The 26850-nt window shown below is 41.2% G+C and overlaps 2 protein-coding genes and 1 long non-coding RNA gene across 4 annotated transcripts; 1 reads left to right on the top strand and 2 right to left on the bottom strand.

Annotated features, from left to right (window-relative positions):
- The first annotated feature begins 114 nt into the window (after positions 1 to 114).
- On the top strand, positions 115 to 26461 carry Mtrf1 (mitochondrial translation release factor 1). Of its 2 annotated transcripts, none has more exons than XM_059273285.1 (10): positions 115 to 448; positions 3637 to 4062; positions 5553 to 5644; positions 7284 to 7365; positions 7548 to 7655; positions 10568 to 10740; positions 11975 to 12092; positions 15399 to 15535; positions 18300 to 18398; positions 26318 to 26460. In XM_059273285.1, the coding sequence occupies exons 2-10, from the start codon at positions 3645 to 3647 to the stop codon at positions 26429 to 26431; spliced, it is 1341 nt and encodes a 446-aa protein (XP_059129268.1). In that variant the 5' UTR covers positions 115 to 448; positions 3637 to 3644; the 3' UTR covers positions 26432 to 26460. The 2 variants fall into 2 exon arrangements, with proteins under 2 accessions (XP_059129268.1, XP_059129269.1); XM_059273286.1 differs by lacking the exon at positions 115 to 448 and adding an exon at positions 1771 to 1899 and having other exon boundaries at positions 26318 to 26461.
- LOC131919200 (small ribosomal subunit protein eS27-like) lies at positions 22979 to 23505 on the bottom strand. Its single transcript, XM_059273287.1, has one exon. The coding sequence runs from the start codon at positions 23211 to 23213 to the stop codon at positions 23052 to 23054; it is 162 nt and encodes a 53-aa protein (XP_059129270.1). The 5' UTR covers positions 23214 to 23505; the 3' UTR covers positions 22979 to 23051.
- Positions 25520 to 26095, bottom strand: LOC131919201 (uncharacterized). The gene is made up of 2 exons (XR_009381190.1): positions 25971 to 26095; positions 25520 to 25821 (listed from the first exon to the last, which is right to left on the bottom strand). It is a non-coding gene; the product is annotated as an uncharacterized LOC131919201 (long non-coding RNA).
- Positions 26462 to 26850: the final 389 nt, after the last annotated feature.

The following is a 26850-nucleotide window of genomic DNA, read 5'->3' as shown; positions in this document are numbered from 1 at the left end:
TTGGGTGGGATCAAGGGGCCCTGGGGAAGTATAAACTACAACTCCCAGGATTCAAGGGGCTTGGGTGGGATCAAGGGGCCCTGGGGAAGTATAAACTACAACTCCCAGGATTCCTTGGTTAGGGAACAAGAGAGGGTGATCTGCTCCCTTCGCTCCTTCTGGCCGTCACACCTCCTGGGCTACAGCTCCAAGTAAGTTCGGCGCGTGGGCTTTCCACAAGAATCTCCTTCTCGCTTCATCATTTCATTCTTGTTTACTGATACGGACACCTAAGAACGACTATTCTGCAAGAAGCGTCAAAATGGAGGAGGAGCTAAGTATAAACGTAACCCGGAAGCAGTAGCCTGGAAATGAGCGTGTTTGCAGTACCTTGAGCTGAAATGTTGCGGACACAGAAGGTTCAGTTATCAGTAAGAAACGAGAACGTCGTTTTTCTTCTTCTACTTAGGTATTCACAATTCTTCCTTAGCCTTAAGAGGACTTTATTCTTTTCCCACTGCCCACTTGGGCTACTTCCGTGTAGAATCGCTCCATAATACTGACGTATGCAATATGATTTTCCAATCCTGCTCCTGGCTCCCGTCTAGTGTCACTTTTAACATGCCAGAAACTATGAGTATTATTGTGTTGTGTTGTGGGGATGATGTCGAAGCCTTGCTCTTTCTAGGTTTAGGTAACCTTAGAAAGTGACATTAAGGCTTCTGACCTTGAGAGTTACTCATTCCACAGCTGCTCCCAAAGTGGAAATTTTAACCAGAACTGTTATTACAAAAATCTGCCATCCCTTTATTCTTCTCACCGTCCAATGGACACTCCTGATGTATTCACCAGTTCCCGCTGTGATTAACTAATAATTTGTTAAATTTATTAGTAAAACCCAGCAAACGCTGAATATTCTGAATATTTAATTTTTTAAATGATAATGATGTTGGATTTAGTGAGATCAGGGGGGCTTATAAATAAATGGGTAGCCCAGCACAGCAACAACACTTGTAGTAAAGGCTGCTTATGGTAATTTTTTTGTGCATGTTAGGCAAGTGGTCTACCACTGAACTACAGCCCCAGGCCATTCTGCTACATTTCAGCCCTTATTTCCAGTTTTAATTTCAGGAGGCAAAACATTTTTCTTAGAAAACTTTGTGTCCCATCTCCTGCTCGATAAAGTCTTAGTATTCTTCTGTTAGCTCCTGATTATCTGAGGGAAGAGCACATAATTTATTGTACATAGCCAATTTCACCTAACCTGTCATTTAGAATAAAATATTTTTGTCTGTTTGAGTACCAGCATGTATGTATGTGCACCACATGCATGCTTGGTGCCCAGGCAGAAGCAAGAAGAGGGTGTCAGATCAATCTCCTGGAATAGGAGTTACAGGCAGTTGTGAGCCACTGTGCAGGTGCTGGCCTTGGTCCTGTGCATGAGGACAATTTTTTAATTATCAAAAATCTCTCCAGCCGGGCGGTGGTGGTGCACGCCTTTAATCCCAGCACTCGGGAGGCAGAGCCAGGTGGATCTCTGTGAGTTCGAGGCCAACCTGGGCTACCAAGTGAGTCCCAGGAAAGGCGCAAAGCTACACAGAAAAACCCTGTCTCAAAAAACAAAAAACAAAAAACAAAAAAAAAAAAAAAAAAAAAAAAAAAATCTCTCCAGCTTGGTAGTCTTATGTAATGCTTAAAATTATGAAAATACTGTGTACTGTGTAAAAGACTTGGGAAAGTAGGAAAACTTAAAAGGTACCTGTAAATCACAACCTGGCCTTTTAATATTTAAGGATCTGTTCCTTTAGGTTCTCAGCTAAAAGAGAAGCATCCTCAAGAAGCAATCACAGGGTTGAGAATGAAAAACCCTGATCTTGGAATAAACAGCCTATGTTATAACACAGGCTCTGCTTCTATCCAGTGAGTGAAGAGTTGTGATTAAGTTACCTGACTTTCTTTTCCATCTGAATGCCCTGAAATTAAACAGTTAAAACAAAGTGCTTTCCTAGCATGTGGAAGGTCCTGGGGTCAATCACTAATATCTCTCTTCCTCCCTCCCCCTCCTCATTCATACACACACACACACTTTCTATGATAATAATAATAATAATAATAATAATAATAATAATAAAATTAATCAGTACAGTAAAATTGCCCATTTAAGTTTATCCAGACATGTTGATCTGCATTTGTGATCCAGCATTTAGGAAGCTGAAGCAGGAGGCCCCCAGTTTGAAGCCAGCCTGAGCGATATAGCAAAACCCTTTTATAAACAATTAAACTAGATAATAGTTGACATATTAATATATTCCTTAAACTTGAGAAATCTATGACTATGAACCACCTAAAGACTGCATCATTATTTTATAGCTTTTGTTTTGTTTTTTTGAGACAGGGTTTCTCTGTGTAACCTTGGCTGTCCTGGAACTCACTCTGTAGACCAGGCTGGCCTCGAACTCACAGAGATCCACCTGCCTCTGCCTCCCAAGTGCTGGGATTTTTTTTTTTTAAGATTTATTTTATTTATCATGTATACAGTGTTCTGTCTGAATGTTTGCCTGCATGTCAGAAGAGGGCACCAGATCTCATTATAGATGGTTATAGGCCACCATGTCGTTGCTGGGAATTGAACTCAGGACCTCTGGAAGAGCAAAGTTCTTAACCTCTGAGCCATCTCTCCAGCCCGCCAAGTGCCAGGATTAAAGGCATGTGCCGCCAACGCCCAGCTATTTTGTAGCTTTTATTTTTTATTTTTATTTATTTATTTATTTGGTTTTTCAAGACAGGGTTTCTCTGTATAGCTTTGCGCCTTTCCTGGATCTCGCTCTGTAGACCAGGCTGGCCTCGAACTCACAAAGATCCGCCTGCCTCTGCCTCTGAGTGCTGGGATTAAAGGCGTATGCCACCACCACCCGGCTATTTTATCGCTTTTAAATGTTTGTTTATATACTCATTTAAAGTTAAAACTTCCCTCACCCATTGTGGTGATGTGTTTGTTAGTTATACCCCTACTCGCTTGTCCTAGTGGATTGCATATGTAAGGTTACTCTTTTTGTGTGCATGTGCGCATGTGTGGGCTGTGCATGCCACAGCACAGGTATGCAGGTCAGCAACTTTCAGTAGTCAGGTCCCTCTCTCTGTCATGTGTGTCCAGGGATTGAACTCCGAGGCTGTCAGAATTGGCTCTCAGTACTTCTCTGGGCTATCTTACCATCCCCTCACTTGTTTTAATGTACTGTTATTTAGAGGTTTCAAGAGTTTTCTTTGTAGGCTCAGCCTGGTGGCATTTCCCTTTAATCCCACCATTTCGGAGGCGGAGGCAGGCAGATCTCTGAGTTCAAGGCCAGTTTGGTCTACGGAGTTCTAGGGCAGCCAGAGCTACATAGTGAGACTCATTCTGAGAATGAATAAATAAATAAGTAAAAAAAATTTTAAACTATATATATTTATATACATATACACACACACACACACGTACATTTATGCGTGTGTGTGTGTGTGTGTGTGTGTGTGTGTGTGCGTGTCTGTGTCTTTCTGAGTTATTGACTGTCTTTGGAGCTAAATGAGGCCATGAACTAAAGGTTCTGAAACCTTTAGTTTTATTATAGCGTATATCTTTGGAGTTGCTCTTTTCAAACTGTACATCTTACATTACAGCTGCTGAGATGAGTCGTCACCTGTGCATGTGGCTTTTCCGGCATCCATCTCTTAATGTTTGCCCCCAGAGACACGTCTTCCTCTGTTGTCAGCCGTTTAGACAGGTCAGTCTTGATACAAGGCTGTGGAATTTCAGACAAAACAAGAGTCACGTTCTCCATCAGCTATTAAATAAGAGTTGGTCCAGGGGCTTCTGTCATCAAGATACAAAGATGCTTTGGAAACATAAAGCCCTACAGAAGTATATGGAAGACCTGAATAAAGAGTACCAAACCCTTGACCAGCGTTTGCAGGAGATCCCTGAGAGTGAAGGAGACCGAAGGGCCTTGCACAGAAGGCATGCTGAGTTGGCGCCACTAGCTGCTGTTTATCAAGAAATTCAGGAGGCCAAACAAGCCATTGAAGAGCTAGAGTCAATGTGTAAAAGTAGGTAAATGACGTCCGTGTGTGTAGAAGTGTGTAACTGAACTTTGAACTCTGTCTTTTAAAAAGCCTGCAGAGAATAAGCTCAAGACTTGGCAAGAGAAGGACTGTATCCTCACTCGGTGTTTGACATATTTCAGTTGCTCAGGATCTGGTAAGAGTCCAGGTTCTTTATGGTACTTAGCAAGAGGTTTAGAGTCCGAGAGACTTGGTATCATCATCATAAGTTAATTTACTGAGCACTGTTCTTCATACAGGAATACAGAATGATAGTTCCTCTCTCATTCAGGGCTTGTATGGTGTGATATGAGAGAATACATGTTATTGATGATGTGATCCCTAGTCTACTAAAGAAATACACAGGGATAGATGGAAGCTGCCTGTTGACACTACATATTGTAAGAACCTCAAAGAAAGCTTTGTATTTAGTTGTGATATCTACTTTCTGTTTTGTTTGGTTATTGTTAATAACTTGGTGACCTTTGCTATACTTAGGGCCAGGCCTCACCCAAATCCCCCAGAATGTTTATGCCACAGTCTCCCTCCCTAGACCTTTATCTTTAACTTTGTTTCTCAGTCACTAGAACCCATGATTAGAGGAGATACCACATGTATTTTATAGTCTGCTGACTCCTACGTTATCTGCATGATCACGTGATCGAGACCCTTAATCTATAGAACCCATGTTATTTTGTAAGATGTATTTATGCGTGTTTTGCAAAAAGAGTATTGATATAGTCATGCCTTAAGCTTTATTGTCCACATGGGATTGGGATAATTGTTACCAGAATTGTACTGTAGCTAGCATTTTCCTCTCCGGGTTCCGCCAAGCCCTGGCAGTCCCATAGCCCACTTATAAAATAAACATGCAGATGTTTATATTATTTAAACTGCTCGGCCATTAGCTCAGGCCTACCATTGTCTAGCTCTTACTCTTATACTCAGCCCATTTCTGTCAATCCATATGTCGCCACGTGTTCTGTGGCTTTACCTGCTGCCTCTACATGATGCTCCCTGGATGCAGGCTGGTGTCTCTTCCCCTCTGCCTTCCTGTTCTCTCAATTCTCCTCTCTGCTAGTCCTGCCTATATTTCCTGCCTGGCTACTGGCCAATCAGTGTTTTATTTATCAATCAATCATCCATAGCATTGTACTGTACTTAAATATGACTAAAATAAACTGGCCTGGTACCAGACTCCAGAAGTTGAACCAGCCTGGCTAACTCAGTCATGCTGAACCAGGTTTCCTTCTTGCTTCTCTCAGTTTGTTTCTCCATCAGCTGTAGTATTCGCAGGGACACCCCCTCACCCCCCCCATAGGGTTTTAGGAGGCTGAGACAGGAAGACAAGGAGGTCAAGGCCAGCCTGAACTACATAATGAGACTCTATCTCAAGACAAACAAAAAACTTTGTAGACATTGGTGAGGTAGTTGTTTAATACTTTCTCTGTAAGAATTTTTAAAGAATTTACTATTTTCCTTGTTGTTGGTTTTAGATCTAAATAAACAAGATGAAAAGCAGTTGCAAGAACTTGTATCAGAAGAAAGGCAAATCATTGATCGGAAGATCAACACACTGTATAGTGAGGTATGTTTCAGGCAGCATACTAATCCCAATAGAGCTAATATGAAGGAATAGTATTTTTTCTAGATTATGTTTTGATGCTCAAAGTAACTTCCCCTAACAGTGTTCTTTTAACACGATGGGTAATTAAGCTATACTCAGTATAGTTTGCTGAAGGATAATTGGAAGAGAAATTGAGGTGTTAGTGAATGGGGACTTCTGTAGGGAGAGAAAATTCATAGCAGAATCTATTGACTTGTTAGACAGGAAAACGTAATACTGTGGTAAGGAAATTTAGGAGACCAATGAGATGGCTCAGCAGATGGTCTGTGTACACCTGATCTGACAACCTGAGTTCTAGTGTATCAGACCAGACGACAGGAGAGAACTAACTCCCTTGTGTTGTCTTCTGACATCCACATGGAATGTGTATGCAGTGGGGACACACACAGATAAAAATATAAATGGGTAAAATCTTAAAAAGAAATGTAGTCACCATGGGGAGAAGTCAGATGGTTTTAAGTGTTGGAAGTGAATAGGTAGGTTCATGGTGACGGTCAGATTGAAAACTTGCATGCTGAATATGATGGAGTGAATCTAAGTGTAGTGCCAGCTAGTTAGCACAGGTCTTTAGTGGGGACTGTGGCATGCTGGGGACTCTCAGGGTTCATGATACTGTGTCCGCTGTGGCTGATACTCCAGATTTTATAAAAGGGAAAATTCTGCAAAGTGGCCTCTTTTCTTCTAGTTCAGCAGGTGGCTTGTTTTTAAAGACAATGAAGACATAGTGCCGTGTACCATGTTTCCCTCTGTGGTAGCCATCATCATTGTCCCCCAACTTTCTTACTGGGGATCCAGTTTCTGGGGACTTAGAGGGGTGTCTAGAGAGATCACCTAGTGAACCACAGGCAAAACATGTCTAACATTCTCTCCCACAGACTGTCATTTCTAGCAGAAATGGAGTGTCTCAGAAGTTGGCAGTAGGGAGGAGAGTCGTAACGTGTAGGTACTTTTTTAGTTTGATTTGAAAGAACTTTAATAATCAGGAGGTTGTTTTCCTATTCTTCCTAAGAGGAAAACTCTTTACTAGGAAGTCAGGACCCCACCCCACCCCCACCCTTTTTTTCTTGTTACATGTGAGAAACTATTTGAATCTTATCTTGAGTCCCCTTAACATAGTCTTTAAACAGAATGATCCCACCAAGAATGCAAGGTGTGGCATGTGCTGACCAGCATTTATGACAGGGGAGACTATGTAATTATTTGTTAAAAGTCTTCATTTGGAGTAAATGAAGATTTCAAAGCCTTGCTTCATTCATCAGATGAAAGATGCCACTGTTTAGAACTAATTTAAGAGGCAAAATCTGAACAAAGTTGAATGGAACACTCTGAACTTTGATCTTAATTAACTTCATTTTAGAAAATTAGGATAATCTGATAACATTACAGAAAATACTCAGACAAGTAACTTCATTGTTATGTGAATTGATTATCTAATTAGGTTATTTAAGATCTGGTTTTATGACTTACCTTCTTGGGATATTACATGGTTTTGTTAATTATTGACTTCTAAAATATACTTTGAGGGCTTTGATTTAACTTGAAGTGATAATATACCAGAGAAAATAAACACATCAGTGATTGCATTTCCCATCTTTTCCAGCTTCTGGAGCATCTAGTGCCAAAGGAGAAACACGACAGAAGTGACGTTATTTTAGAAGTGACATCTGGGAGAACTACTGGAGGTCAGAAACATCAGCTTATTGTAGATGCGTTTTAAAAACAAAATTTTACTTGGTTTGACATCACTGTACTTGAAAAGCCCATTGCATGTGTTTAGTTTTGGAAATATTTCCAGATTGCTTTTATCTAAGGATGTGCCCTTTAATATTTGTGCTTACTGAATATTTTGTGTATTTTCTTTTAGGTGATATCTGTCAACAGTTTACTAGAGAAATATTTGATATGTACCAGAATTATTCATACTATAAACACTGGAAATTTGAGCTGCTGAATTACACACCAGCAGATTATGGTAAGCATAAATTGAAGACTTTGTCAATAGAAGTGCTAAAACTTATTTTACTTGTAATGCTGGGACTAAAGGTGTGTGCTACCACATCTGCCCTACAGTAAAGTTCTTAACTAAATCGAAGAGATCAGGAAGGGAACTGTGCTCCTAAGAAGGAATATGTGAATTAAAGAAAAAACTCCTGTGGAAACTAGATATCTACCTCTCCTAAACTAAAGCAAAGAACCAGGCATGCTGGCCCACATCTTTAATTTCAGTACCCAGGAGACAGAGAAAGGCAAATCTCTGTGAGTTTGAGGCTAGCCTAGTCTACATATCAAATTCTAGGTGAGGCAGAGCTATATAGTAAGACCATGTCTCAATAAGTAAAAGATTAAAAAAATAAAAATAAAAACTTTAAAACTATAAAAAAAAGCTTTTATAAAATACAATTGAGGAGCTAGAGAGATGGCTCCGTTGTTAAGAGCACTTACTACTCTTTATAAAATACAGTGTGGGTGATGCTGGAGAGAGACTTCAGGAGTTAAGAGCACTAGTTGTCTTTCAGAGGACGGGGTTCAATTCTCAGCACCCACATGGAGATTCACAATTTACAACCATCTGTAACTCCAGTCCCAGAGGATCGACACCTTCTTCTGGCTTCTAAGAGCACCAGGCATGCACGTAATACACAGACAGACATAAAAGACAAAATACACATGTACATAAGATTTTTAAATTTTAAAAATAATAGTACTAATAAAATACAATTGAAAGATGACCTTTAGAAAAGGATTAATTAAGGTAAACAGCAGAGGGAAATGGAAATTAATATGCTGCATTAGTAAACTGTGATTGGTACAGATTGGGAAGTCCAGCAATGTACCTTCATTACCTTACTCTAGACCAGTGGTTCTCAACCTTCCTAAGGCTGTGACCCTTTAATACGGTTCCTCATGTTGTGGTGACCCCAACCATAAAATTATTTTCATTGCTGCTTCATAACTGCAATTTTGCTACTGTTATGAATTGTAAATATCTGTGTTTTCCAATGGTCTTAGGCGAAACCCATGAAACAGTTGTTTGATCCCCAAATGGGTTGTGACCCACAGGTTGAGACCTACCACTGTAGGGTGTATCAACTTTTCAGCCACCTTTTGAAATTTATGTAGCAGGAATCTTGTTAGCCTTTTCTTCCAGAAGATAGCATATTAGTCCAGGAGAGCCAGTGGATGATCTGTTTCACAGCTAAATGTCAGCATTTATTTAATGCTCTAAATATGCTTCTGTTTTCCCCTGCAAAAATCTCTTGATAAGTATATTGAACTAAAAAATATGTCATATGCCTACACATTCCTTAAGACCCCTCAATGGTCAGGTAATCAGTTGAATAGTTCCTCTATCTGTATAGTGCCATAGATGTAGATGATGGTGGTGGTGGTGATGATGATTTACAAATAAGGGAACCTGGCTGGAGAGATGGCTCAGCCGTTAAAGGCTAGGCTCACAATCAAACATACAAATAAGGGAACCAAAGCATGGACTAGTTATGTAAAGCTAGCTGACTGCGTATGGCTAGGAAGAAAGGAATTTAATTGAAACTCAGTCAGCCTGATACTGGCCCTCTTCATTGATACAGGTAAGTTGTAGGAGTCTCCAGGTACATAAATTCAAGTGTTTGATTTAGGAAAAAGTACAGGGTAGCTAGGGAATGGTGCTACCCACCTTCAGGCCAGGTCTCCCTACATCAGTTAAGGCAATCAAGATAATCACCTACACATATGCCTACAGTCCAGTCTGATCTGCACAGTCCTTCATTGAGACTCTCTTCCTAGTGATTCTAGGTTGTGTCAAGTTGACACTTTAATCATCACAGTGAGTTAGTTACTCATGGTCACTTTCTACTTTCTTCAATTTACCAGGTAAAGGAGCTGATGATACACACTAGTGGACAGATGATATCATATAAAAACGTGAACATTCCCATTCAGTGTTTTAAGGTTGTACTGTAAAAGATAGCCAGGAACTGAAACAGAGTGAAGCCATGACAAATTTAAATTTCCTATCTCAAATTCACTCTTAAAATTATTTCCCTTGCCAGGCATGGCGGCACACACCTTTAATCCCAGCACTCAGCAGGCACGAGCAGGTGAATTTCTATGAGTTTGAGGCCAGCCTGGTCTACATAGTAAGTTCCAGGATAACCATGGCTATGTAGTGAGACCTAAACAGAAAGAAAAAAAAAAGATAAAAAGAAAGAAAAGGAAAAAAGGAAAAAAAAAGTCTTCTTATATCATAAAAAAAAATTAAAAACTGTTAGATAAGAAGCTAAGGCCAAAGCACTAAGATGTTTTGTATGTGTGAGAATATTTCCACATCACAGGTAAGTATTAACTTTTAATTCTTGAAACTTAGAAGGGCTAAAGATATTCAATAGTATGAAATTATGTTATGGAGCGTTTTTTAATGTATGCACATATTTGCCTAAAAATTTACAGGTAACTGAATGCAGAAAATGTCCCAGTAGTCCATTTTTCTTAATATTATAAAAGTAAAAGTTGCTCTTTATAGAAAAGTTTGAATCCAAAAAGTACAAGCCAGATGTAATCCCAGCATTCCAGAGGCTGAAGCAGTATTGTGAGTTTAAGGCCAGCCTGGGCTACATAGCAAGACCCTATCTCAAAAAAAAAAAGGTACAAAGAGTAAAATATAAAATGCACTATTTATTATTCACCTCCCCAGAGATAACCACAAGTAATATCTTTTATGTTTTGTTTTACATATTAATATGTTCTACATTGGACAGTATAGCTGGTTTCTATTTCAGGTTCCCACTTCAGGTTCTGTATGCACAGTCAGGCCTTAGATTACGGATAGCTACAATCCCAGTCTCTTTCCAAGTAGACTGCACTAGTATTTATGAATGTTTTCTCTAGGTGGACTGCATCATGCAGCTGCCCGCATTTCCGGAGACAGCGTCTATAAGCATTTGAAGTATGAAGGTGGAATCCACAGAGTTCAGCGAATCCCAGAGGTGGGCCTGTCGTCAAGGATGCAGCGTATTCACACAGGAACGATGTCAGTTATTGTCCTTCCTCAGCCCGATGAGGTAACTTCACCAGGGCCCAGGGAAACTGGCTCCGTGGGATGTATATTGTGCTGAGAAACCCTAGAAGACTTTCCTTCTAGGAAAGTCTGTTTTCTTGGTTGACAATTGAACTTAATAGTCTTTATTGAGAATCTTTAACTCGGGCTGGAGAGATGGCTCAGCCGTTAAAGGCTAGGCTCACAACCAAAAATATAAGAGAATCTTTAACTCTTCCCCAGGTAAATCAGCCTTATTATCCCTATAACGTTTTGTTTATTTTCTTTCATTTAAAAAAGAAGTCACAGGGACTGTCGAGATAACTCACTAGCTAAAAGTACTTGTTGCCAAGCCTGATGACCTGAGTTTAATCCCTGGAATCCACATGGTGGAAGGAGAGAATTAACTCCCACAAGTTGTCCTCTGACTTCTACAAGTATGCCATGGCACACACATGCTGTTGTGCACACACACACACACACACACACACACACAAATAAATACAATAAATAAATAAATAAAAACAGCAACAATTTACTTTCACAATCATAGAGGCGTATGGTCCAATATCAAGGTGACAGCATGATCTTAATCACTCTGAAGGGATAGTATCCTTTGTGCTTCCAGCTTTAAGAAGCTCCTGGTGTTCTTTTGGCTTGAAGATGGACAGCTCTAGCCTCTACTTTGAATTCACGTGGTCTTCTCTACTCTTCTCTACACAGGGAACTCTGGGTCTTGTCAGGACACTTAGGATTGTATTTAGAGTCTATCCAGATAATCTAGTATGGTCTTTTAAAAAAAGTTTTTATTTACATTTACATATTTGTGTGTCTGTATGTGAGTGAGCACATGTGTCCCATAGCTTGCATATGGAGGTCAGAGGACAACTCATGAAGTTGATTCTCTCCTACTATGTGGGTCCCAGGAGTGGAGTTCAAGTCTTCGGCCTCAGCAGCAAATGCCTTTATCTGTGGAACCATCTCACCAGCCCTGTACTCTTCTTCTGAACTCAGTTATGTCTTCTTAGATCTGCTTTTTAAATAAAGTTTAAGGAATTAAAATGTGGCCCACCAGTAAACACACTCAAACAAAGGGGAGGGGACACAGAGAGAGAAATAGGTCATTTATGGTTCTTTCTTTGGTATCATTTCTTTTTCTTTATGTTTTTAATTAATGGTTTCATAAATATTTAGTTTACTTGAAAAATCTCAGAATAAATTATCTGTGGAATTTAATGATGCTATATATTTTGTCCTAGGTAGATGTGAAAGTGGATCCCAGGGACCTACGAATAGACACATTTCGATCCAAAGGAGCAGGAGGGCAGCATGTTAACACAACAGACAGTGCTGTGAGGCTTGTCCACATCCCCACAGGTGAGCAAGTCCTTTGCTTTTGTCTTAGTTACTTTCTATTGTTGTGATAGGACACCATGACCAAGGCAACCTATAAAAGAAAGTGTTTGATTTAGGCTCATGGCATCAGAGGGTCAGAGTCCATGACCATCATGGCCGGGAGCATGGCAGCAGGCAGCAGGCAGCAGGCATGGCACTGGAGCAGTAGCTGGGAGCTCATGTCTTGATCCACAAGCACAAGGCAGAGAGCTAACTGAATGGTGTGGGCTTTGAAACCTTAAAACCCACCCAGTGACACACCTGCCCAATCAGGCCACACCTCCTAATCCTTTCCAAACAGTTCCACCAACTGAGAACCAAGTATTATATATTAGAATAGATTTACAGTTCTTTGCACAAAACTTTTAAAGATAGCAATGGCATTGTGGCTCTGTTTTCTCCTTCTGTTTAGAAACAGTTCCTCCTTTGAAGGATGCAGGTGCAAGCATATCTGTCCAGGAAAGGTGCTTGGATATGCTGGACAGCCCTGCTCCATGAGCTGTGTTCCATGAGCCGTGTTCAGTTCTGAAGGGAACAGATATAGCATGGACATGCCATTGCTGTGGATCCTGTCTCATCTTGTAGATGAATTGCTAGTGCCATGAGGCTCTGCTGCCCTCAGTATTGGCCACTTGGTCACCTTGATAAATTGTATGCTTTCTTTTTAATTTGTTAAGGTGATTTTAGATACATTGGTTCACAATAGGGATACATTCTGAGATGCATCATTACACAGTTTTACCACTGGGTGAAATTATAAATGATCACAAACTAAGATACCTCTTTCTGGTAATAAGATTTTATAGGACAACTATTGTATGTGCAGACTGTCATTGGCCAAGTTGTTATGTAGTGTATAAGCATCATTTTTCAGACTAAAACAATTTTTCTTTTTAAATTTTCATTTCTTTTTAAGTTACTAACAAAAGTAATAATTGTGTGTGTGTGTGTCTGTGTCTGTGTGAGTGTATGCAGGTATGCATGTCTCTGCATGCATGAAGGCCAGAAGGAGTCTGTCTGATCCTAAAGAGCTGGAGTTACAGGTGTTTGCGGGACACCTGGCTCGTTATATGGGTGCTAGGATCCAAACTCTGGTCCTAACGCTTGATGAGCAAGCACTGAAGCGGGATTCTAATTAGTCTTGACAAAAAACCCAGAGTCGGATAGTGAGGGTGAAAGCTGAAAGATCAGAGAAGCAGAGCAGCCCTGCTCTGAGCCCTTACCTCTAAGGAATCTCAGAAGGAATGGGAGGGTGAACCTGTCTCGTCTCTATGAATCCTCAAACAGCATGGGCGCCAAGATCCTGTCTCCATTTGCCTTATATTCCTGTCTCTACCTCCCTAGTGCTGGGATCAGAGGCAGGAGTGTTGTGCCCAGATCGTGACCCCCAGAGAGACCACCAAAGACGAGCATTCTGGAATGCAAAAGCAAGGTTTAATTCTGGGATATCCAAAAGCAATATAAGCCTAGGCAGGGACTTCGTCCAATACACCCAACGCAGTGGAGGCTGGAGGAAGTGCCCACCTATCTGCAAGCTCAGCTTTTAAAGGGAAAAATCACAAGGTTACATCGTTTAGGGGTGCTAGTATGGGTACAATTCTGATTGGCTCGCTTCTAGGGGCTTTCTAGAAATCATGGTTTAATCTTACTTCTAAGGGAGTGGTTGCCCGCCACCATTTCTCATTGGCTGCCCTCAGGTGGGGGCATTTTTATGGTCAGTTACCCTGGAAACCAGGGAGAGGACATTCCATAGTCCAGCAGGTATTACCTTGTGACTATCTTGTGACTCTGTACTTTTACACTTCCTGGTTTCTGGAATCTGAACTGACTGGTTTCAGTAACTAATGGCCTATTCCCAAAAGGAGAAATCTTGGGCCTTAATTTTAGGGTGAGAGCATTTTGGTCTTATTTCTAAGATGGCTCATTTTGGTCTCACAGAGATCCTAAGTGCTGGGATTAAAGGGATGAGATCCCAAGTGCTGGGATCAGAGGCAGGAGATCCCAAGTGCTGGGATCAGAGGTGTGAGCCACCAGCTCTGTTTCTCTTTTAGACTGGTTCAATCTCGTATAGCCCAGGGTGGCCTTGAACTCCTCATCTTCCTGCTTCCTCCTCCCAAGTGCTGGGATTAAAGGTGTGTGCCACTGCCTGTCCTCTATGGTTAACTAGTGGCTAGCTTCACCCTCTGATCTCTAGGCAAGCTTTATTTGTCAGAACACACACAATTGGAGAGAGCACACACTGTTCTTGCAGAGGACCTCAGCACCTCCATCAGGGGTCTCACATCTGCCACATCTGTTTTTGTTGGGGGCAGAGAGTGCAGTGGTGGTAGTTACACTCAGGAGTGAACCCCAGGCTTCACCCGCGCCTGGCAAATGCCCTGTCATTGAGCTATGTCCCCAGATTGCATAAAGGTGTGTTTTCCACATCAGCCCTCTTTCTGTGTGTCTGTGACTGAACAAGGAAAGGCCAAGTGCTTCCTGGATAGGACAGGGTGGACAGCAGTCCCTGGAGGATGACAGAAGTTTACTTGTGGAAGAGCAAACAAGGAGAGGAAATGCCTGGAGAAGAAAAGTAAACACAGCACCTGCTGCCTCAGTGCCCTCATCTGCAGATCTCAGTCACACCTCTTAGCACACCCTGTGATCCCGATACTCTGTAAACACAGCACTGAGGGGCGATGTCTGCTCACCAGCTTAAGGCTGCCTGGACTGCAGGGAGACCTTGTTTTAAAAAAAAAAAAAAAAAAAAAAGGCAGGTATCGTGTGATATACATCTTTACTCCCAGCACTTAGTTGGGAGGCAGAGGCAGGCGGATCTCTGTGAGTTCAAGGCCAGCCTGGTCTACAGAGCCAGGGCTATACACAGAGAAACTGTCTTTAAAAAACAAACGAAAAAAACCCAAAAAAAACCAAAACCACAAACAAACAAGACTACATAGTGAGTACCTGTCTTGAAAACAGAAAAGAAATAAGAAAAAGGTGAAATATGTCATTTAGATATCAGAATCTAAGCAGGCCCATACGGTTATTACCAACAATTTCCAAAGTGTGCTAAATCTAAACTGTTGTTTACCTTTCGTCATATTTCCTGATTGACCTTTCCTCTTACAGTGTTCCTCAGCCAGGTGTGGTGGTCCACACCTTTATTCCAGAATTCCTGAGGTAGAGCCGGGGCTGCTCAGTGAGACCCTGTCACAAATAGCAATCAATAAAATGTTCCTCGTTTCCGCTTTATTTGACCTGTGGGAAGGACAAGTGATACTTTACTTGATTCCTGTTGTTTTCCAGGACTGGTAGTAGAGTGCCAGCAAGAACGATCACAGCTAAAAAACAAAGAAATAGCTTTGCGTGTGTTGAGAGCTAGACTCTACCAACGGATAGCTGAGAGAGACAAGTGTCAGCAACAGAGTGCTAGAAAACTGCAGGTAAGACACGGTAACAGTTGCAACACTGTAGCAGAGTCATCTCAGGGAAAAAATGCACTGTGTGTCCTGACGTGAGTGGACGTGTCTTAGAATGTGGGGAAGTGTGCTTGTTTGTAAATGCGGAAGAGCTTAAATCCTCTAAATGTAGCCTGAGGTGTTGGGATTGCATTTAGTCATGGCCAGTTTTCTTTCCAAAGGAGTAAATGAATGAAGTATTTCCTAATGGTGTTTATGTTGTAACTGTCGTAAAAGGAAATTGGTGGCTGGGCCGTGGTGGCACAGGTCTTTAATCTCAGTGCTTAGGAGGCAGAGACAGGTGGATCTCTGAGTTCCAGGACAGCCAGGGCTGTTACACAAAGAAACTGTCTTAAAAAACAGAAATAAAAACAAACAAACAAAAAAAGAAAATTGGTGTTTGTTTTTTGAGACAGGGTTTTTCTATGTAGCCTTGGCTGTCCTAGAACTAGCTCTCTAGACCAGGCTATCCTCAAAATCAAAGAGATCCATCTGCCTCTGCCTCCCAAGTGCTGAACTTAAAGGCATGTACCACCATGGCCCTGCGGAAATTGATTTTAAGACACAATAATTCTCTGGAAAGATTAGAAGATTTTAAGATACTTAAAGGCCTGTGGTGTTTTTTTTTATTAGAACTCTATATAAATCAAACATAAATGGTGCTTCAAGAAACAAGGAAGGGAGATTACTGCTGGAGTCTGGGGATAAATAAAAGGAAGATTGACTTTTCATCTCATGCCCTTTGATACTTCTTGAATTTTGTTTAATATATATTTAAAGTATTAAATATACTTTGCAAAGCTGGGCATGCTGGCATATGCCTTTAATCCCAGCACTCAGGAGGCCAAGGCAGGAGGATTCTATAGTCTACTTAGTTGACACCCTATTTCAAAAAAATATGTTACATACAAAATGTGTTACGTATAAATGTAAGTTATATATTACAAATATGTAACTCAGTATGTTCTAAGCAATAAATTCCACTGCTTTAAGTAAACAAAGTATAAATTAAAAACAGTAAAGTTCCTCTTTGAGAGAGGCTAGAAGGAAAAGTAGAACTCAGAAGGAAGTATGCATAGGATTGGGTATGTAGATCACTGGTAGAGCACTCAACCTAATGTGCAGGGGCCTAGCTTTGACCTCAGTACTGTAGGAAGAAGTTTAAAAAAGAGAGGGAGAGGAAGGAGAGAAGGCAGGCGGAAAAAAATGTGCTTTGATGTGTTATTTACATATAGACATGCTACAATAAATCAAACTTGGAAGACTTCTGTGGCCTTTTAGGAAAATGAATTGCATGAATAATCATTCTGCTCATCGTGATATATCATGATATGACCCTTTCCCTGTTTGTCTGTCTGGCTTTCTTTGCCCACGTTCCAGCTTGTAGCAGAAGTGAAAGGAGAGACAGTGTATTAGGTCTCGTTTGAGTGGCCAGAAAGTACTCTCCACTACCTTGTGTACCCATGAGCTGTTTTAGTAGCAATTTCTACTGTTTAGAACTTTTTCTTCAACCATACAGTGGTCATATGCAGTGCCCAGTGCTCAACCCTGGTCCCTCATCACCCAGGAAGTTATGCAGATGTGTCACCCCCAGCCTCCCACCTCCACTCCCCAGGATTCTGATCTAACTGATCTAGAGTGGAGTCCTAGTGTTTGTTTTCCAAACCCAGCTTGGCAGAAGGAACAGCTGAGGGACTGTTTCAGAACACACAGTCCCTGGTTCTGTATGTTTATGAGTGAATGTAGAAATTTGTAACTTTTCAAAATTATCTCCATGAGAAGTTTCATTTCATATTGTTTGCCTCAGGCTTGAAGAAAATGAGTCAGTATTTGGGAGGCTGAGGCAAGAAGATTGCCAGTTCCAGATCAGCCTGTGATGTACAGTGAGAGTCTGTCTGAAGAAAGGACAAGAGAGCTGGGGCAGTGGGAGAGACTGAAGAAAAGATACAGAAATGTGCTTCTTTAATCTTAAGAAGTGAAAGCAATTGATAGTGCTGTGGAGCAGCACAGGAGCAGACTGAGCATACAGGGAACCATTGCCTGGGGTGATCTGTGGAGATGCCAAGCTGTAGGTTTAAGGAGTCAGGGAACATATTCCAGTTTCTGGGTGGGGTAGGAGTGGAGTGGTAGGGAAGGGCATCCCTTAACATAATGAGCTAGACAACACTGCATACGACATGATATAACAAGTGGCATTGGAAAGGTTCACGTGATTCTCAGAAATAATGTTGGGAAGCCTGTCCATGTTAAGAGGTGTCTTGAATGCTGAGTTCAAGTGTGTGCTCTTAGCAGGCAAAAAGGATCCACAGGGGGCTGGAGAGATGGCTCAGCGGTTAAGAGCACTGGTTGTTCTTCCAGAGGACCCAGGTTCAATTCCCAGTACCCACATGACAGCTTACAACTGTCTGTAACTCCAGTTGTAGGGTACCCGACACCCTCATACAGATATACATACGTGCAGGGAAAACACCAATGCACTGAGATAAAAATTAAAACAAAAAAATAGCTGGGGTCTTTTGATGGGTAAGCATGCATTCTCCCACTCAGCTGCTTCCCCAGCCCCAAACCCACAGTCTTAAGATTTTCTTCTGCCTGTTCTTGTCTTGGTCTATGAATATAGGGGTTTTTAGTAGATACTTAAGCCCTTCAAACAGGAAAGTCATGTATAAGGAATTTATTAAGATTTAATAAATACTGTAATTTTTAATTCTAAAATTAAAACTATGACTTTCTTTTTGTCACGGGACAGGTGGGAACAAGAGCACAGTCAGAGAGAATCCGGACATATAATTTCACCCAGGACAGAGTCACTGACCACAGGATAGCGTTTGAAGTTCGGGACATTAAGGTAATATTGCTGACTATGCTTTATGTACTTTGCTTTGTTAAAAAGTATAATCAGGCAGGAGGCATGGCTCACTGGCTAAGAGCACATTCGCAGGGTTCACGTGGAAGGTGAGAACCAACTCATGCAAATTATCCTTGGATCACTCATGCACAGTGACACACATACACAAAAAACGAATTGTAATAAATTCTAAATCCTTTGTTATGCTATCACATTGTGTTATTATAAAACAGATATACACATTTACATGTATTTATTAGTAATTGCCACAAAGTTAGCAGCTTAAAACAAAACCTTTTGTTATGAAGTTTTTGTGATGCTATAAGTCGAACCCAGGATCCCACACATGCTGGATAAATGCTCTACCACTTGGTGAGACCCCCACCCTGTCTTAGATTTCTGTAGGTCAGAAGTCCAGGCACAGCTGAGCTGTTCTCTGCTTGGAGTCTCACAAGGCTGGAACAAAGGCAGTGTGGCTATCTACTCACTTTTCTGAGCTTCTTCCTCTTCCATTGTCCAAGCTGCAGGACTGGCATGCTCTTGCTCACAGCCACGTGCAAGCTGCTCTTAGCCCTTAAATGTTGCTGTAAGTTGCTTCCCAAGTGGCTCCCTCCAAACACCCTCTGCTCATTTTTAATCCTTTCTTACAGGAATGGGCAGGCCTTTGTACGGGTACATCTGATGAGGTGAAACCCACTAGGGTGACATTGTCTTTTATTATCTCAAGGTTACCTTATTAATTACCTGGTCACAGAAGTACTATTTCTTTATTGTCACAGGTTCCATCTGTAAGAGAGAATTATATATGGTAATTACACTAGGAACATCATAGAGTTAGACCTACTACAATGTGTGTGTGTGTGTGTGTGTGTTGGTTGATTTTTTTTTTTATTTGCTCTTATTTTGACACCAGTCTCACTATGTAGCCCTGGCTGGCCTAGAACTCACTATGTAGCCCAAGCTAAGCCTCAAACAGATCCATCTGCCTCTGCCTCCAGGTGCTGGGAATAAAGGCATGCACTGTCACACCCAACTAATACATATTCTTTCGATGTAGGAGGTATAGCCAAGATGTTGGAGAAAACATCCTGTCAACATTTCTTGAGCACCATTAGCTAAAATCCTTCTAGCTAGGACTACTAACATTAATGCATTAATAAAGAAGTATAGTAATTCTTTTCCTGTGCTGCCACTGAAGCAAAAATAAACCAGTTTCCATAAAGGACTATGTGAAAAAGCCAAGACCCTTTTCCCTGGTTCATGGGATACCTAGCTTATTAATCCTGATCTGTCCACTTTGTTCCTGTCTGAGTTAGGGTTTCTATTGCTGTGAAGAGACACCAAGACCATGGCAACTGTTATGAGGAAAACATTTAACTGAGGTGGCAGCTTACAGTGTCAGAGGTTCTGTCCATTACCATCATGGTGGGGCATGGCAGCGTGCAGGCAGACATGGTGCTGGAGAGGTAGCTAAGAGTTCTACATCTTACAAGCAACAGAAAGTGGTCTGGGACACTGGGTGTGGCTTGAGCATACATGAGACCTCAAAGCCCACCCCCACAGTGACACATTTCCTCCAAGAAGGCCATACCTATTGCAACAAAGCCGTACCTCCTAATAGTGTCACTCCCTGTGAGCTTGTGGGAGCCAATTACATTCAAACTACCACAGTCCCCAAAACTAAATTCTTGATTTTACAGGAGAGACATCTGTTTTTGATGTTTTAGAGTTTGTGTATCTTAGGCCTCTTTCTCTGTTATCTTGTAGCACACAGCTATCTTGCATATGACCATGGAATGAGAAAAAGTTTTTACTGTTGTTTGTTTTAGATAGGGTCTCACTCTGTAGCCCAAGCTGGCCTGGAACTTTTGCCTTAGACTTCTGATTCCTTGAATTACAAGAGTGAGACACCATACCTGGTAGAGGGAGAGAATGCTAACTTCTCTTTCCTTAGATGAAAGACATAATATAAAAGCGAACATATTTGACAATATTGTTCAATTATGCCAAACTTTTTCAGTTGTTTTTTAGTACTTAGGAGGCTGTGGGAAGAGAATCACAGTTAATTTTGAGGCCAGCTTGATAGCAAGGCCTTTCTCAAAACCAAAAAGTGAAAACCACATTGCTGCCAGGTCAGAAGGAAAGATAGCAAGTAGACTAACAGGGGTGAGGAACTTAGAAATGATATAGAAGAGGCTGGAAAAGGCAGAAGGATCTTGGCTGCAGGGCAGCAGCTGGTGGACAGAGTAGAAAGGGTAGAAAGGAGGAGACGGAACATCTAGGGACTCTTCTGCCCAGCTTTCCACCCCTTTCAAGAACTCAGGCTTCTTCTGACTCCATCCACAGAACTCGTGATGGAACAGCTGTGCCTGGGCATGATCATGACCCCGACAATAATTGATTTGTTTGGCTCAGGCACCTAAACAAGCCCCAGCCACCAGTGAGTGCCTCCCAAGAATTCTAAACTAGGGATAAAGAGAGCTGTGCTCTCTTCTTGGTGGCTAAACCTGAAATATAAAAAGCTTAGAAGAGGTCAAAAGGCACATTTCCCAGCTTGGCAAGTAAAAGATGGAGGCAAGACTACAAATGAGAAGAATGTATCCTAATGACGTAAATGCCCACATTCATTTATTGTAGGCCCAGTCTCAGTCCAGGGAAGCAGCAGCAAGCCCAGGTGCTCCAGTTCCTGGGTTCTGTGAGAACACCTGGTAATCTTAGTGTTCCTTTGTAGGTGGCTCTTCTGCAGACAGTATCTCACTCTACAGAAAAGGCTAAGCTTGGGGTTCCTGATCTCCTGCCTCTGCCTCCTGAGTAGTTGGAATTATGTTTGTCACCACACTCAACTCAATTTTATGGAAATTTATTTATGTAACAGTCTAACATGGAATATTTAGTTCTTAACGTTCTGTAGATTAATACCAATCTTATCTCCTACTCTGTATTCCAGTCAGTTTGAATGTTACCCTTGCCCTGAGCTCTAGCTGTACTTCATTTCTCTGTCTCTCTTCATTTGAAATGCCTGCTGCTTGGGGAAGACCTATTTCTTTTAAAGAGTAATTGAAACGCCTTCTTCCTAATCAGTCCTTTCCAGCTGCCTTCCTGTTCAATTAACAGGTCCTTTGAGTCTCTTCCTGCCTAGCTATTGGCCATTTAGCTCTTTATTAAACCAATCAGAAGGTACCTTGGCAAAGACACATCTTCACAGTGTAAACAAATATTCCACAACATTTCCCCCTTTTCGCCTAAATTAAAAGGAAAGGTTTTAACTTAAACATAGTAAAACTATATACAATAAGAATAATTATCAGCCGGGTGGTGGTGGCGCACGCCTTTAATCCCAGCACGCAGGAGGCAGAGGCAGGCGGATCTCTGTGAGTTCGAGGCCAGCCTGGGCTACAGAGTGAGTTCCAGGAAAGGCGCAAAGCTACACCGAGAAACCCTGTCTCGAAAAATAAACAAACAAAAAAGAACAATTATCAGGTAAGAATTACATTTACAATGTCCAGTCCATTTGTATTTCACATATTGGGAGAAAATACTCTAATATCTATTCTATCTTGATGAATCTAAAGTTTTATACCTAAACCATTGTTATCATAACTTGTATTAGCATCCTAAAAATATCTTTTTAGACTTCGAAACATTTTCTTAGTTAAACAACTTATGTTTTTATGTCTTTTAACTCTATACACTTTACACCTCTTTTGTGAGTTTCTTTTCTGAATTTGGTAACAAGGAAAACTGTAACTATAACTATCTAGTCTTCAACCCTATCAAAGACCGGAGAAGGATATAATGTTACCTGAATAAGCAGGAAGTACAGAGCAAGCAACTTCCAAAACTATAGAAATGACAGAAACATCTGGCTGTCAGGACAGTCATCCAAGGTTCTTCTGCAGTCTTGGGGTATCCATCTTTGGAAGCCTACAGGCCTAGAATATCTGAGAGACTTCACAGTTAAGAAGGAACGTTGGAGGACTGTCCTACCTTGTCTTGGCAAAGTTCAGCAGTCAATTTCTTTTGTGTTCTCTTGTCCAATTTAGACAGCAACTGTTAGTAGTCAAGGCAAGGGCAGTTTCTTGCCCAAACAGCTAGCTTTGCCACAGTGAGAGCAAACTCCAAATGGAGGTTCTTTGATGCGCATTATCCTTTTTTGAAGTAAATTGGTACTGTCAGGAGCAGATGTATCTTACTGTCATGAAAAGCCTTATGTTATTATAACATTTTAAATTTAATATACTAATAAATAAAAATATAAATTAATAAATGTTATTATAACATTTTAAATGCCATATTCTGTAGGCCTCTGAAGTGTTTAAAGACCATCTATTTAAAATATATTTGTTTGACCTTAAAAACATAACCTGCTGGGCGGTGGTGGTGCAAGCCTTTAATCCCAGCACTCAAGAGGCAGAGGCAGGCGGATCTCTGTGAGTTAGAGGCTAGCCAGGTCTACAAAGCAAGTTCTAGGAAAGTCGCAAGGCTGCACAGAGAAACTCAGTCTCATAAAAAACCAAACCAACCAAACAAACAAAAAACCTAACATGACTACAAGTTTGATATATTATAGATGACTACTAACCTGTATTTTTTTTAAATATATCCAAAATGTGTTTATTGGGATGGTTCCCACTCATCTTGAATCAGGTGTTTTCAGTGATGCTTCCTCCTGAAGGAGCATCCTTCTGTCAGCCATGCTTTTCCAAAACCTGTAGGCTGACGGAGGACAGTGGAGCAGCCAACACACAAGACTACCAATTGTGCATGGCTAAAGACCGTGGTGATTTTATAGCATCCTGGGCATTTCACATCCATGAAGTAAGAATTGGGGCTCTGTACCAGATGCTTTTTCTTTTGTTTCCTCTTTTCCTCTTCTGGAGAGTATGGAAGACCAGCCCCCACACTTATTTACCCCAGGAACTCTTGAGGATTGAGGGATAAGAGACTTAGTTAGAAATAGTGAGGAAGAGAAACAGAGAGAAAACACAGGATAGACTCGAGTGGGCCTGGATCCTTATCCACCGGCCCAGAACTTTATTCCAAAGGTCTATTTATAACAATGCCCATGGGTGGAGCAAAAGACCTCCCCCTTGGCTACTTAGACACTTACAAACACCTGGTACCCAGGCCCGTGGTCCAATCAACCCCCATGCAGTCCTGCTGGGTACAGCCACTAGGAAACCTAGTGGGCTCCAACAGGAGAGGGGAGATCCTTTGCAAGAGGCATGTTCTCAAAGGGAGGTCGTCACCACCAGAAAGGCTAACCTGTATTTCTTAATTATTCATTACTTTTTTAAATGAGCTGTAATACCTTAAGAAAGAGTAGAAACATGTATACAGTATAACAAAAAAAAATTTAAATTTGTATCTATATATAAAAATACCTTAAGAGTAGGAACATATATAGAGTATGTTCTAAACACCAGAAAGGCTAAGCTGTATTTCTTAATTATACATTACTTTTTTAAATGAGCTATAATACCTTAAAAAAGAGTAGAAACATATATACAGTATAACAAAAAGAAACTTAAATTTGTATCAATATATAAAAATACTTTAAGAGTAGAAACATAGAGAGTGTGTTCTAACAATAATAACCTTAAATTTGTATCAATATATAAAAATCTATACCAATGTAAAATATTTGAGACTAATAATTACTTTTTAAATTTAAAAGTAGATTCAATATTCTACCCTTTTTCATATCATTTCTTTACTATATACCCCCTTCAGAAAGAGATCCCTGATTCTAATCTCCTTCATTCAGTTTTCTCCCTGACCATGACCAACAACAACTTGCAACCAACCCCCTTCCCAAATGATGATAAACATCCGTAATCCATTGAATGACCAAAAACACCACCTTTGGGGAATGTGGGCATCATGTTCTCTAGACTGCTTCCTGTTGTCTGTGAGTGATAGCATCTCTAGGGGACCCTGAGAAAACTGGACAATGGTAAAATTCTGGGAGAGCTAGCTATATTATTTTTTATTTAGTGTCTGTGTGGTAGGAAAGTGCAGAGCTTGTCTGAAGTCCTGGCTGGAATAGTGCATGAGGCTAGACCATCTCGGCCAGCTCACAACATGGAGACTTATTATTAACTATGAAAGGTTAGCCTTAGCTTAGGCCTTTTTCTTTCTTTTTTTTTTTTTTTTTTGGTTTTTTGAGACAGGGTTTCTCTGTGTAGCTTTGAAGCCTGTCCTGGAACTCGCTGTGTTGACCAGGCTGGCCTCAAACTCACAGAGATCTACCTGCCTCTGCCTCCCCGAGTGCTGGGATTAAAGGTGCGCACCACCACCGCCCAGCAACTTAGGCTTTTTTCTAACTAGTTCTTATAACTAAATTAACATGTTTCTATTAATCTATGTTCTGTCAAATGGCTTGGTTAACTTTCCTCTGTTCCATATGTCCAACCTGTTTTGTATCCCCTGGTGTCTTCCTCAGCCTAGATTGATCCCTCTAACTTCCTCTCTCTCTGCCCAGAAGTCCCGCCTATTCTCTTCCTGCCTGGATATTGGCCATTTAGGTCTTTATTAAACCAGTCAGAAGGTACCGTAACAAAGACATAGCTTCACAATGTAAACAAATATCCCACAACAGGGAGATGCTTTCTCGGAGCCACATAGGGAGTATTTGGCAGGGAGCAGTGCACACTAATGTGGCCACAGATTCTGGAAGGCCTGCCATTGTGGAAATAGTACAATATGAATGAAAAGGGTTAGTTTTCAGGACAGGAATATGACTTTTTTTTTTACGATGAGCACACTCTTTTTTAACTAATAGAAGGATCACAGGGAATGTTTCCTTTCGGAGACAGTGTGCTAACGGAGGCTGGTGTCATAAAAACTCAGCAAAGGGTCTTTAAAGACAGGCAGTTGGTCAATTTCAAAAGCTCATTCAGCTTTCTTTGTCTTATCTCTAGAGTCACTGGAAAGATTGAAGTCACAGAATATTGATTTCAAAGTAAAATGCTAACTTAAGCAATTAAAGGAAGTAGAATTCTATTTGTTCTTTTTACTTAAGACACTTTTTACTTAAGACCAAAAAAGCACTGAACCTGGGATTCTCCATCTATTAGCAGTCTGTTCAGCGTCGTTGCTGTGTAAAGACTATAAAGAAATAGACGATACCTTTCTTTATTTTTGATTATCAGGTGTGTCTGCCAGCTTTCCATCAATGTAACGGTTACCTGAGAAAACCAACTTAAACATAGAAGAGATGATTTTAGCGCACAGTTTTAGAGGTTTCAGTTCACGTGTCTTAGTTACTGTTCAATCGCTGTGAAGAGACACCGTGATGAAGGCAACTTTAGAAAAGCATTAGTTGTGGGCGTCCTTACGGTTCCCAAGGAGAAGCCCATGACCACAGTGGTGGGGAGCATGGCAGCAGGCAGGCAGCATTAGCTAAGAGCTTACTTCTTACCTGAGAGGTGGAAGCAAAGAGTGAGAGACTGCGCCTGGCTTAGGCTTCTGAAACCTCAAAGCCCATCCCTAGTGACACGCCTCCCCCACCAAGGCCACACCTCCTAGTCTCAACCAGCCCCCAACTGGGAACCAAACATTCAAACGTACAAGCCTGTGGGGGCTGTTCTCACTCAGAGTACCACACCAGGACTCCCTGGCCCCTTGTTTGGGCCTGTGACAGCACAGTCAGTACATCGAGGCAGGAGCAGGAGGCAGAGGAAGCCATTCGCCTCATGTCCTAGAAGTAAAACGGAGAGAACAGATTGGCATCCTTCATTTCCATTCAGGGCACACCTTCCATTAGGCCCGCCTCTTTTAACTTTTTACCACTTTCCAATAGCAACAGGCTGAGGGCCTAGCATTTACCACATGGGCCTTTGGGAAACACCATCAGATTTGGGAAACATCATCAGATTTCATAATAACGCCATCTTTTTTTTTTTTTTTTAAATCAGGAATTTTTACGTGGTGAGAAATGTCTGGATCAGCTAATTCAGAGACTGCTTCAATCAGCAGATGAAGAAGCCATAGCTGAATTTTTGGATGAAAGCCTTAAATCAGTGAAATAAATGTGGTTTATTATTTATTATTAAATAAATGAAAGAGACTTTGATCAAGAAACAAACAGGTGTGGGAATCTTAATGAATATTCATAAAGTATAGATATACATACAGAGTTTTTATAGAAGTCATTTTAATGAATGAAAGTCACATTTTGGGGGGTTTTGTTTTCTGATTTTTATCTTTTCAAGACAGGGTTTCTCTGTGTAGCTTTGGAGCCTGTCCTGGAACTCACTCTGCATACTAGGCTGGCCTTGAACTCAGAGAGATCTGCCTGCATCTGCCTTCCAAGTACTTGGACTAAAGGCCTGCGCCACTGATGTGCCTGCATCAGGAGACCCCCGAGCAAGACCACCTCAGAGCCGATATCTGATGCAAAACACACGGGTTGGTCTATGTCCAACACTCCGACACAGCGGGTGGAGGA

This window comes from Peromyscus eremicus, chromosome 9, assembly GCF_949786415.1.
Source record: "Peromyscus eremicus chromosome 9, PerEre_H2_v1, whole genome shotgun sequence".
In the NCBI taxonomy this organism is placed as follows: Eukaryota; Metazoa; Chordata; class Mammalia; order Rodentia; family Cricetidae; genus Peromyscus; species Peromyscus eremicus.
This window is presented reverse-complemented; position numbering and strand designations above follow the sequence as displayed.